This window comes from Sorex fumeus, unplaced genomic scaffold, assembly GCF_029834395.1.
Source record: "Sorex fumeus unplaced genomic scaffold, SorFum_2.1 ptg000003l, whole genome shotgun sequence".
NCBI lineage: Eukaryota > Metazoa > Chordata > Mammalia > Eulipotyphla > Soricidae > Sorex > Sorex fumeus.
The window spans coordinates 20,386,487-20,399,474 of NW_026606060.1; the positions used below are offsets into that span (position 1 = coordinate 20,386,487).

Sequence of the window (12,988 nt, forward strand, 5' to 3'; positions counted from 1 at the left end):
CTCTGAAACCCACCAATCTGCAAGTCCCCTCTTCTAAAAATGTGCCCCCTTGTTCTCTTTCTCTATAAACTGCTTCTTGTGACTGTTCCTACAGGAAGCTTCTTTGGATGGTGAGTGCACCCTTCTCCAATCTGATGCCTTTTCCAATACTGTAGGCATATGTTTTGGGGAGGGCGGGCTAGTATTGAGGTTTCTTGTCCCTCCCCCCTTTGGAATCAATGAAACCAAGGTGTGATTTAACACACTAACACAGACATGTCCCACCAGTGGTTCATACTTGGAAGTCCCGTGGATGGCATCTACCACTGACAGCCCATTGATGGCATGTACTCTAGACATCCTATGGACAATGTATACTACTGATGGCCCATGGATGGCGTGTGTACTTCATGTCACATCAGACAGACTGTGCCACCAAAGATGCATAATAATTAATTAAATTGGCTTGATAAATAGGAAAAAAATGTCGGGTAGTAGAAAATTTACTTATCAATAACTTCAAAACTTACACACACACACACACACACACACACACACACACACACTGCTTTTTGGGTCACACCCGGCATTGTACAGGGGTTACTTCTGGCTCATGCACTCAGGGAATTACTCCTGGAAATACTTGGGGGACCATATGGGATGCTGGGAATTGAACCCGGGTTGGCCACGTGCAAGGCACTCTACCGGCTGTGCTATTGCTCTGATGTTGGTGGAACCCATGGGCGGCTCCCAAGTGTCAGGAGGAGAAAGACAGTCACTTTCTCCCAATCTGCCTCTGCCACCCGGGACCCAGGATTACTGGGTTCTTGTCTTGTTTGCAGAAAAGAACTTCAGGAGCTGAGAAGCAGTGAAGTAAACAGATTTTATTTAGAGGGGCTTTTAAGGAAAGGAGGAAAAGGAAAGTGAGAGAGTGGAGAATAAGAGAGACAGAGTAACACGCTCAAGAGAGAACATGGGTTACTCCAAGGGCAGAGAGAGCCCCTACACACATCCCAATATTATATAGGAAAGCATAAAAGTACACATCTCAAGAGGGGAGATGCGGGAGACACATGTGCTTGGGCACCACATGTACCTGGCCACGAGGGTGCAAGCAGCATGTGGGCTCCGGCAGCATATTCATGCCCTTCCTTTGTTCAAGGTGTCTTTTATAGGCTCGTCCTGGGTTGTCTTGATCCGGAAGTTCTGAACTCTTCTTGGGGCCGAATCACATTTTAATCAGATTAAGGGAGAGGTCCCAGGGTTGAGGAACTTCATGGGGAGGGGTCCAATCTCCTCAGGGTCAGCTGAAGTCTTATCAGGTCTGTTTTCTGTATCCACAGGGTGGATCAGTCTTAGGATTTTCCTCCCAGAAGTTCTGTTGACCTAAGTTTTGTTGCTGAGGGCCTTTCTCTACCTGCCTACATCAGCTCCAGCCCCTCAAAACTTATATTTATTTAAAGGATTTATTTAGTGAAGCTACCAGATGATAAGAAACACAAATAGCAGTTAGTGTCAGTTAAAATTTCCAAGTCAGCAGCCCTGAAGTAGCCCAAAGTCAAGAAGACCACACCCCCTTTGAGTTGCCATTACAGTTCTTTGGAGAGGTGGAAAAGGAGGGTGGACATCCTCAGAAAATTAGGTAAGAGTTTCCTTTGCATGCTGCTGACCTGGGTTCAATCCCTGGCATCTTGTATAGTCCCCCAAGCATTTGCCTTACATGTGCTGATTCAGGTTCAATCATTGGTAACCCAGAGCCCCACTAGGAGTGATCCCTGAGCACAGAGCCAGGAGTAATCCCTGTGCCACCCCCCCCACCCCCAGGGTATGTTTCAAGAGAATCTAAAGGTCATGATAAGAATATTTTAAAAGCCTGGGCCAGAACAATAGCACAGTGGGTAGGGCATTTGCCTTGCATATGGCCAACCCTAGTTCAATCCCTGGCATCCCATATGGTCCCCCAAGCACCACCAGGAGTAATTCCTGAGTGCAGAGCCAGGAGTAACCCCTGAGCATTATCAGGTGTGACCCAAAAAGCAAACAAACAAAAAGAATACTAAAAACAAACAAAAAGAATACTAAAAAAGTCCCGACTGACACCCTGATACACAGGTAACTTTTGTGTATGCAGCCCCTGTATTCTCTTGAGCAGTTCCTCTCCCTCTCTCTTCCCTCATATTTCTCTAAACTATTTTACTTCATTATGTCTCATCCTGAAATTCTTTGCTGCTCAGGAAATGAGGATTTTGGAAAACCTGGGCAGATGTCAGAATTGACTTTCCTTCTCCTGCCATAAGCAATTCCTTGCACCAGCCTGAAAGTAGTACCCTGAGAATTTGGGGAGACAAGTTTCCTCATGGTGTAGATCAAGTGAGACTTGAGAGCAGCTTGACAGATGCTTTGTGAGGCTGGTAGGACACTCGCAACCATGCTGTGCTGGTGTCTGTAGCAGACTTGACCAGTCCTTACCCTTCCAGGCATTCCCCATGACCAAGGTGGGTCAAGCTGAGAGTTGACCCTCTCTTCCCAGCTTACATAAGTCACGTACAACATTAGGATTGACTTTCCTTTCCCTGTCAAGAGCGATTCCTTGCTCCAGCTAGAGTCCAAGGCTCCCTGAGAACTCGGGTGATGGAAACCAGTTCCCATGCCATGAAGATGAAGTAAACTTCAGGTCAGCCTGGTGGCTGCCTGGACATGCCTGGTGGAATGCTAGTGTCCACGCTGTGCAGGAGCTCATGGATGACTCTACCAGTTGGCATGTTTCAGGGTAACTAAGGCAGGCTGAACAAGGAGGCAGACGTATTCCTCTCTCAAGAATAACTTCTTTTGCTCCCTACTTCATGTAAGTCACCAGTGACATAACTGGCAAGGAATTCAGGAGAAAAAAAACTGTAATCCCCCAAAGCACCTTTTCTACCCAGCATCTTGTCTCTTCCTTGACTGGCTCGTAAGCAGAGAAATACTTTGCACACTACTGAGGCAGAAATGAAAAATATAACAGTATTGATATCTGTAGCACTGTCCTTCCATTGTTCATTGATTTGCTCGAGCAGGCCCAGTAACATCTCCATCTTGAGAATTGTTGTTACTGTGTTTGGCACATTGAATACGTCACGGGTAGCTTGCCAGACTTTGCCGTATGGGCGAGATACTCTCAGTAGCTTGCTGGGTTCTCCGAGAGGGGTGGAGGAATCGAACTCGGGTCAGCCACATGGGCCGTGTGCAAGGTGATTAGTTTTTAATTATAAAATGGAAATTCCAAAGTTAAATTTAAAATAGACTGGGGCCCGAGGGTATAGGGTAAAGGCCTTTGCCTTGCGTATAACTTACCTGAATTTGATGCCCAACATCCCATATGGTCCCACAAGCCCATCAGGAGTGATCCCTGAGCAGAGCCAGAGGTCCTGAATACAGCTGGACATATTTCAAAACACACCCCCTCCCCCATTGAAAATAAACAGAAACTGAGCAGCAAGAAAGAAAGCTAATAAAGAACGTCTTGAACGCTTAAAACTTATTTATTCATTTATTTGAGGAGCCATGATTGACAATACTTATATTGTCATAATGTATTGCAATGTTAATGAGTGTTTCATAGTATAATACTCCAACATTACACCCTCTACCACTACATCCCTCCACCATCTTAGTGTCCCTCCCAAACCATATTCCCCTTCCTTCCCCTCAACCTTACCTCAACTATGATAAAATCAGTTCTGTAGATCAGTTCTCAGGTTCTGTTATCTCTGGCCATTTGTTATTCCATTACTAGTCGTTATACCCCTGCATAAAAGAGATCATTCTGGGTCTGTCCTTCTAACTTCATTCAGTATGATACTCTCCAGAAATACCCATGTAGTGGCAAACTGTACTTCATCTTTTCTTATAGACAAATAGTATTCCATCTACCATAGTTTCTTTACCCAGTCAGATATTTCTGGACACTTGGGTTGTTTCCAGGTTTTAGGCTATTGTAAACAGTGTTGCAATGAACATAGAAGTACAAATGTTTTTTTGCAATAGTGTCTGGGCCCTTGGGGTAGATGTCAAGAAGTGGGATGTCTGGATCAGATGGAAATTTAATCCTTATTTTTTTTGAAAAGTGTCCATATTGTTTTTCAAAAAGACTGGAAATCAGTCAATACTCCCACCAGCAATGGATGAGGGTCTTTATCCCCCACTTCTCTGCCAACACTGTTTTACTCTTTTTGATGGGTGCCAGTTTCATGGGAGGTTATTTTTTCACCTCACTTAGTAATACAGATTCAAATATTCTTTAATATCTTTTAATATTTTGCTAGTTAACTTTCTTTAATATCATTTTCATAGTTGAGAGCTGAACAATATTCCCTTATATAAATATATATATATATATCAGTTTATCCATTTATCTGTTGAAATTCATAGTATTGACATACTCACCCTACTACCACCAAAATGCCCAAGCCCCCACCACTGTCCTTATGGCAATCTCCACTGAAGAACATCTCAGGTGCTTCCAGTTTCTATCAATTATGAATAAAGCTATTATAAACATCCATGTGCAATTTCTGTGTGCACACAAATTTTCAGTCCGCTTGACTAAATAACAAGTGCCACTGCTGAATCATATGGTAGGAGGAAGTTTAGTTTTGTAAGAAATGGTCAAACTACTTTCCAAAAGTGTCATCTGGTTCTTCAGCAAAAGTGTATGCATGTGCTTCCCACATTTTTGTCAGCATTTGATGGGTTAGTATTCTGGTATAGGGCTTTATAATGTGTAGTGGTATCTTGCTTCTTTAATTTTCATTTCCTAATGTCATGCAGTGTGGAGAACCAGAATTCATTCATTTCAGTTCATTTTCACTTACCTGTAGCACACCCCCTCAACACCCCCACCTCTTCCCCACTGTTTTCTTGGTGAGGTGTACATTAAGACCTTTTACCCATTTTAAAAGGCAGATTGTGGGGCCAGAGATATAGGACACTTGCCTTGCACATGTTCAAACCAGGTTAGTCCCTGGCACCCCAAATGGTCCCCTGCCCGGAGCGATCCAGGAGTGCAAATCCAGGATTAAGCCTGAGCACAGCTGGGTGTGGCTCAAAACAAAACAAAACAAAAGCTGATTGTGTGCTCTTAGTGAATTTTAAGAGATCTTTTGTATATTTTGACAACAACCCATTTAGCACATGTCTTTCATAAATGTTACTCCCCCCCCCCCCCCCCAAGTGGCTTATGATTCACTTGATCTTTCAAGGGCAGAAAATCTGGGGCCAGAGAGATAGTACAAGGATTAAATTTGCTTGTCTTGCATCCTGCTGATCCTAGTTTGATCTCTGGCACCATATATTTTCCCTTGAGCACAGAACCAGGAATAGCTTCTGAGCATTGCTGGGTATGGATCCCACCCCAAAACCCCAAAAAGTACCCTAGCCAGGGATATTGCTCACAGGGATGGAGCACCTGCTGGCCTGTGCCAGACACTGAGGTAGATCCCTGGAACTGAATGGCCTTGAGCACCTGCCAAATAGAGCCCTCATAGCTCCTGGCACCACTGAAGCCTGAATAGTCAGACCCTACTTGCCAGGAGTGGAGGAGGACTGGAGGACTGATGGAGAAAAAAGAGAAAGTCCTATTTAAGGGGAGGGCATCTGCCTTGTATGCGGCCCATATGGCCATTGAGCACTACCAGGAGTACAGAGCCAGGAATATCACACTGCAAGTGTAAGGCTAGGAGTTCAATCCCTGGTATTGCAGCATGTGCCAAGTGTGATCCTGGTAGCTCTCCTACTTGACCCCAGTAGTGCTGCTGTCTTCCAGTGCCACTAGATATTTCTGTCTATGCCACAGCCATGGGTGTGATCACCATCACTAAAGGGATGTGACTTCCGGTGAGCCCTACAACCAGTGTGTGGGAGACCCCCAGCTCACACAATATCATAAATAACAGTGAAGAGAAGGAAAGGGGATAAAATAATTTTTTAAAAAAACTCTGTTAACTCTATTAAAGTTAAAATCAAAACACAACTTAAAACCCGTGTACAGTTAGATTATAATCAAGTTAAAAATACACTTTAGTCCCAAAAGTCACAGTGGGATTTTAGTCATTAGGCATCAATGGCAGACTGACAGAGATCCTAAGGGTAGAAAAGAGAAATGACAGAAGCAGAGAGAAGGGAAGAAAAAAACAGACAAATACAAACTTTTGTAGAACAATGCTCACTTCTATAATGTCAGGTTGGGTGCTGTTCATTCAACAGTCCCTGCTAACAAAAAATGTATAGTATTTCACATAAAATGGCCAAAAGGCACATTAAAAAAAATGCGTGGGGAAAAGGGAGGCTCATTCACTGCTGGTGAGAATGCCAACTCCTCCAGCCTTTTTGAAAAACAATAGGAATAGACACCTCGGAATCACTCTTATCTAAGATAATTATACTTTTTGGCATTTACCCCAAAAGTCCCCCAAATTTAGAAAAGCCACTTGCATTTGTGTTCACTGCACTATCCACTGTCAGCAAAATCTAGAAACAACCCAAGTGTTCAATAACAGATGACTGGATAAAGAAACTATAGTACATATACTCATTGGCTATAAGAAAAGAAGAAATCATGCAGTTTACCGCTATGTGGACATATCTGGGGAGTACCATGCTGAGTTAAGTCAAGACAGGGGCAGACTAGAACAATCTCTCACTTGTGGGATATTAAAAAACAAAAAACAGTATAGTAGAGTAAATGTCCAAGAGCAGTAGAAACTGTGTACTGGTCTTCAGTAGGAAGCATACCACTGGGGAGAGATGGGTGGAGGACTAAGTTGGGGGTGCTACTAGGACAATGGTGGAGAGAAGTGGACATTCTGGGGGAAGAGATGATGATGGGCTGTGTTATGCCTGAAACCCTATCATCAGGGATTAGAGAGCTAGTACAGCAGGAAAGGTGTGTGTCTTTTATTTTTCTGCTTTTTGGGTCACACCCGGTGATGCACAGGGGTTACTCCTGGCTTTGGAATCAGGAATTACTCCTGGTGGTGCTGGAGGGAGGGGGGGGGGACCATATGGGACGCTGGGAATTGAACCCTGTCGGCACTTGCAAGGCAAACGCCCTACCTGCTGTACTATCGCTCCAGCCTCAAGGAGCTTGTCTTTTATACAGTCAACCTGCATTTGACCTTTAGAGGTACAGCATAGACGGTGCGACTCCCCCCACCCCCAATCTCAAAGGGCTGGTCCTTTGGGGTAGTGAGCAAGCGGCTCCTGAGCACTGCCAGGAGCATATCCTCTAATTCCCTCTACTCCCCATAGTGACTGCACTATGTTATTCTGTACAGCAAGCCACCAAACGAATGTTTTCAAAGTGTGGTTAAATTCATTGACAATCCTCGTTAGTCCATACAGACGGGGGGTGGGGGTGGTGTAGGGGGGATCCGCAGGACACACATATATGTAAGACCGTTCCCCTTTTGCCCAGTGCACGCCATCCACGCCCACCAAGCACCGGAGACTGTCTAAAGAGGTGTTGGAGCTTGTGCCATGGGCCTTCCCCGACCTAAAGTTGTCAGGGGCCGTGGGGAGCCCAATCGCCCAAACGCAGCTACCCTGTTAGATCCCTGGCGGTGGCGCTTCCTCCAGCACAAAACCGGGGTAAGCTCCCGTGCACCGTCGGCGATGGCCAAATAAAGAAGTAAATAAATTAAATAATAATCGCAAAGCACCTCTCCTTCTCCAAGTAAGTGCTTTTCTCTGGGGAAACAGTCTAGAGTAGCCACGCCCCCAAAGGCCGCGACCCCGCGAGAAGACCTATTGCACTGAGGCTTTGTTCACCACGTTCTTACTGCTGGAAAAAACAACCGGGTCAGATCTTTTACTCTTTTCCTGGATCCAGAGGCAGACCAAAAAAAAAAATGGCAGAAACGCACAAGCCGAGAGCAAGCAATCACCACTTACACGAACCAGACGGACTAAAAGGCGGAAGCTGTTGCAAACAACAGACTCGTCCGATCGTGGAGCATTGTGGGGCTTGTAGTTCCGTTTGTAGGGGCGAGTCCGGACCACGAAGGCTACAGAACTACAATTCCCGAAAGAGCTCGCGCCGCAGTAGCGGCGTGCGTAACAGAGGGGACTTCCGGGCAAGCTGGGGGCGGGGCGGCGGCGGTGTCTGGTGCGAGGCGTAGGGATGCAGCGCCCCGGGCCCTTCAGCACCCTCTACGGGCGGGTCCTGGCCCCGCTTCCCGGGCGGGCCGGGGGCGCGGCCTCTGGTGGAGGCGGGAACCGTTGGGGCGTCCCGGGTTCGCACGTGCAGCCTCCTGGGTGTGCTCAGTCTGGCACCTGCGGAGGCCCGGGCGGCGCCAGCACCTGCGGCAGGGACGCCACCATCGCCTACCCGGCTCCCTCCACGATGTCCAAGGCGGAGGAGGCCAAGAAGCTGGCGGGCCGCGCCGCCGTGGAGAACCACGTGAAAGTGAGCAGCTCGGAGCGTGGGGCACCTCTGTGCTCGGAGTGATGGGCTCGTGTCGCGCGCTCTGGGCACTGCCCAGGTGCGCCTCGGACCGCTCTGGACGGGTGTGCGCGAGAGGGGAGGAGATGCAGCACTTTCACCCGGGTTTAGACTCCCCTTCTTCCGCCCCGTAGAGGCCCCTTGAGCGGTGGCGCCCTTTGGGGGAGAGCCCTAAAAGTTGTGCTTTGGTGTTCAGCGATGTAAGAGTCTGCAAAGTGGACGGTGGTGGTGTGAGATACTGGAGCGGGGCAGGAAGGAGCTCGACGGGCCTCGCTGGTAACCGGCGAATGGAGAATGGTGCGTTCTAGGGCCGCCCGAGGGGGCGTCTCTTCCCTTCGTCCCTACTGGGGAGCCTGGAAAGCCGGTTTCAAAGTGGCTTTGAAATTTCACGCCGAGGAAAGGAAATGCACGACAGTTTGGTGCCAGCGCGCTCTCCAGTGGGAAGGGGAGACAGCCCCAGGGGAAGAGCCTGCAAGCGTTTAAGCCTCTCGTGTCTCCCGCCGGGTTCGATGGACGCTCGAAGTCCGGAGGATGCTCTTTGAGGTTGAGGGATGCGGGAGGATGTTTGACAGGTTTACAGGTGCTCTGCCCGCTGCTTTGTTAAGAGGTGCTGTTAGTGGAGTCTTTCCGCTTGTGTGTGATTTCCTGTGACCAATCACGTTAATTATCCTAATTATAGTACTCCTGTATCCTTGCCCTTAGGTGGAGTTTCCTTCCTTATAGACTTGTCTTTTTTTTTTTTTTTTTGCGTTTTTGGGTCACACCTCGCGATGCACAGGGGTTCCTCCTGGCTCTGCACTCAGGAATTACTTCTGGCAATGCTCAGGGGACCATATGGGATGCGGGGAATCGAACCTGGGTTGGCCGCGTGCAAGGCAAATGCCCCACCCGCTGTGCTATCGCTCCAGCCCCTAGACTTGTCTTTTCTACTTGAAAGTTCCCCTTTCTGCTCTAAAGCTGGTTATCTACATATGGTAGTGGTGTAGCTGGTAGGTTTTATTTTGCAGAGTTGTAGTTTGACCCTCAAACTGCTTGATTAAGTGGGGAGGGGCCAGGTCCTAGTCTGTGGTAATCAGCATGTTTTGTGGAAGGAGAGGTGACAGAATCTTCCAGAAACTGACCTATGACTCTGGTTCCACTGACCTTCCAACAGTTCCATTGTCATGCATGTCTGGTGTAACTAGGCTAATCCAGACCAGTAGGCTTTGATTCGGGGCCACACCTGCGTGTGCGGGGTACTTAGTCCTGGCACTGCTCAGGGATCACTCCTGGTTGTGCTCAGAAATCAATGCCCTGGATTGCTGCTTGAGGCAACTGCCCTGTGGCTGTACTAACCCTCTGGTTTCCCATAGGCTTTTCTATGAGAATTCACAGAGATAATTTTAAGATCCTAGAGATTGTCTTCCAACCTAAGTCCTAGAGCTAAGTTAAAATGGATAATGTAAGAACTTTTGGCATTCAGTTTGCCTTTGGCTAAAAAATTCGAACACTCTGAAATTTCAAAATTCCTGGATAAAGTAAGTGGCTAATTCATGAGTGAGTAAATAAAAATTAAGTCATTAGAGCCTCACCATATTCTCATTTCCATGTATGTCTGTGATACTTGTGTTTGCTTCTCTGATCTTTGTTTTATGTAAAAATCTGCCAGCCGCTCCCCTCGTTTCTTGGAGAATTCTCCATTGATCTTTGGAGGCATGTCCCCTGATCTCAGTTCCATCCACTCACTTTCCCTTCAAACTTCTCCCTGTAACATCAGTAGTATTTTAATTTTGTGTTTCCTATTCTTTGATGCTCACTTATTTGATCTGTTTGCCAGATACTTGAGTGCCTAATATGTGTTACACAATTGGGTGGCCAGACATGTGGTTAAAGGGCGGAGTAGGTAGGCCTGGATACTTTACAGATTAACAAATCCGAATGCACGTATTACTGAACACAGCCACATGTCCGGTTATCAAGATGTCCTGCCCTCTCCTTTGCCCCATCTAGGACCTTGTTTACCGCTAGCACTTTGTGTCTTGAAATGGTTGACTCACTTGTGTCAGTTTACTGAGGTCGATTTTGTGCTAAGTCCTGCTGACTCCACCTTTGGAATGTTCTAGGAATTGATTTTTCCCCTTACCTTCCATCTTTCCTGGTTTACGCTGTGCCGACTTTGAAGGATTGCACTTGCCCTTATGCCATCCTGTCCACCGCGTTTTACCCTTAAGTAATAGGTCATCATTCTATTAGTATTTTTGGGGAGAGGGAGGATGAGCACAGCCTCCTTCATGGCAAAGAATGCACTTAGCCCATTAAGGTCTCTGTCACTGCCCCATTGGTCATCTTCTGAATGCTCATCTGTTCCTGTCCCTGTGGCGACCCCATCTTAATGAGACCTCTAGAGCATCTACTGAGAGATCCTGAGGCAGGTGGGTGTAATGCAAAGAGAAGAGATTGCTCTTTTCTTTAAACCCACAATTTTTGTTTTCTTTGCTTCTCCCACAGCACTAGAACACTGGACAAGTCAGGCTCTTTTTTTTTTTCCCTGAAGTTTTTGAGCCATATCTGGTAGTGCTCTCAACTCTGCTGGAGACCCATATAGTGCCAGGGATTAAATCTGGGGTTCTGGCATGTAACACCTGTGCTCTGACCCTTTGAGCTGTTTCCCCAGCCCCTTAATACATCTTAACTTCACCACCTGATAACTCTCTCTGGTCCTCTGCTTTGCCTGTTAAAATGATCGATATCTCTTAGGGCCTGGTTCAAAGGCAGTTTTCTCTTCAGTTTTTCCTTAGTTTTCTAAGGGAAGAAAGATTTCCTTCTCTTAAGTTCTGTAGCAGTTTATAACTTTTGGAGGCCTTATGATGGATAAGGTCTTAGGTTCTAGTCATCTGTGTGTTTGTGCCTTGGCCCCACACCCCAGGATTGGCAGCTCATGGCAGATAGCTGAACTTATCTTCATTCAGTGTTGGTGGATACTGGGCCACCCTGTGAGTCTGGATAAACATACGGAGGTTGTGGGGTCATTGATCTTTCTTTGCTTAGAATCTCAAGATTTAGGGTTCCTAGTACCTAGATCCCTGGTCTTCCATGTGGTGACCCTTTGCATATTTGGATAGATGGAGAACTTGGAGTCCTTGTCTCATTCCTCTGAGTGAAGTTGGTGGGCCCTGACTCCATTTGATCAGAAGTATTTCTAGATTAACCACTGTGCAAGCTGAGTGACTCTCTTGTGTTGCACATACTATTTTCCATCAGAGGGGCCCGCTCGTCCAGCAGAGCCTGCCTGGTGGCCCTTTGCTTTCGGCTCATCTTTGGTCTCACCTCTTGTTAGCTTTGACTGGCTTTACTGGCTTTGACTAATTCCAGTCTTTTATTCCTAAGTAGCAGGATCAGTCAGTTGAACAGCGTAGGGCCTCACAGACCGTTGCAATTCCTGGTCTCCTCCAAAAGGGAGGGAGGAGCCTTACACAGAGCTGATCTGACTCACCCAGGTTCATCTGTGTGCCACCAGTCTACAGGGTGACATGAGTGTATGGCTCAGCTTGGTAATGAGGAATCTGGCAGTAAAATTACTGTAAAGGTAGAGCTTAAGTCAGGTTGAGCTTACCTAGGCATTAATAAATCAAGAAATTTTTCATCACTGAAGATTTTCACATCTCAGCTATTTTAAAATTTAATATTTTCTATTGTACCCCATGGTTTACCAAATTGTTCATAATACAGGTGTTTCTGGCATTAAATGTTCCAACACCAGTCCTACCACCAGTGTGCCCTTCCCTTCACCATAGTTCCTAGTTTACCACCCTCCATCCCAGCCTGCCAGCTAGCAAGCACAATCAAAATTACTTCAGATTGTTTGTTACAACACAAAAGCAAATGGAATGATCAAATCTTAGATCAATAAGAGTCCATTTGTGACAACTGCTATATAACACAATGATGTTACTAAAGCCCTTGGGGGTCTATGGTGCTGGTTAGTGCTAGTTGAGCCTTCTATGTTACTGTTTAGGCTCATTGAGCTTTGTCTTCTATGCAACTTTCCAGTCAGATTTGCTGTGGTCCTACTGGGCTGACAGTGCTATGAAAATTTGAGGTGTGTTGTGACTGCATGTGTGACTGCGTGGCCCATACGCTATAAATATGTAACGATTTAGTGGCTTGGTAGTGTGATAAGGTTCAGATGTGAAGCTGGGCCATTTCTGTGTCTGGGGGAGGTTTTGACTTCAGGCTGTCAGGCCTTCAGGCAGAAAGGGGAATGTGCCCACCCTCATTCCGAGAACGCCCCAGAGTTCTCAGCCCCAAACAATCTCCCTGGGAAGATTTAGCAGTTCATGTTCTCTTAGAGCTGTTAAAGGAGGGGGGGGGGGGGGTGGCAGCTGTTTTTCTTTTTCTTTTTTTTTTTTTTGCAGTGGGTAGTAGTCCGGGGTGGAGGTGGGGATGGGGAGAGGTGGGGGAGTTCAGCTTGCCCCCCCTCCCCCCCATTCTGAGACTATCCTTGAGTTTTCCTCTGGTACATGGTCCCCCTGGAAATACTGAGCTGCTTAT

The 12,988-nt window shown here is 46.7% G+C and overlaps 1 protein-coding gene across 1 annotated transcript in view; it reads left to right on the top strand.

Moving 5' to 3' along the window:
- Positions 1 to 8,096: 8,096 nt before the first annotated feature.
- The window catches only part of RPIA (ribose 5-phosphate isomerase A), a 48,718-nt gene continuing 43,826 nt past the window's right edge, over positions 8,097 to 12,988 (top strand). The window contains exon 1 of the mRNA XM_056116765.1: positions 8,097 to 8,422. Coding sequence (XP_055972740.1) covers positions 8,138 to 8,422 — 285 coding nt within the window. The 5' untranslated portion in view covers positions 8,097 to 8,137. The remainder of the gene's footprint in view (positions 8,423 to 12,988) is intronic.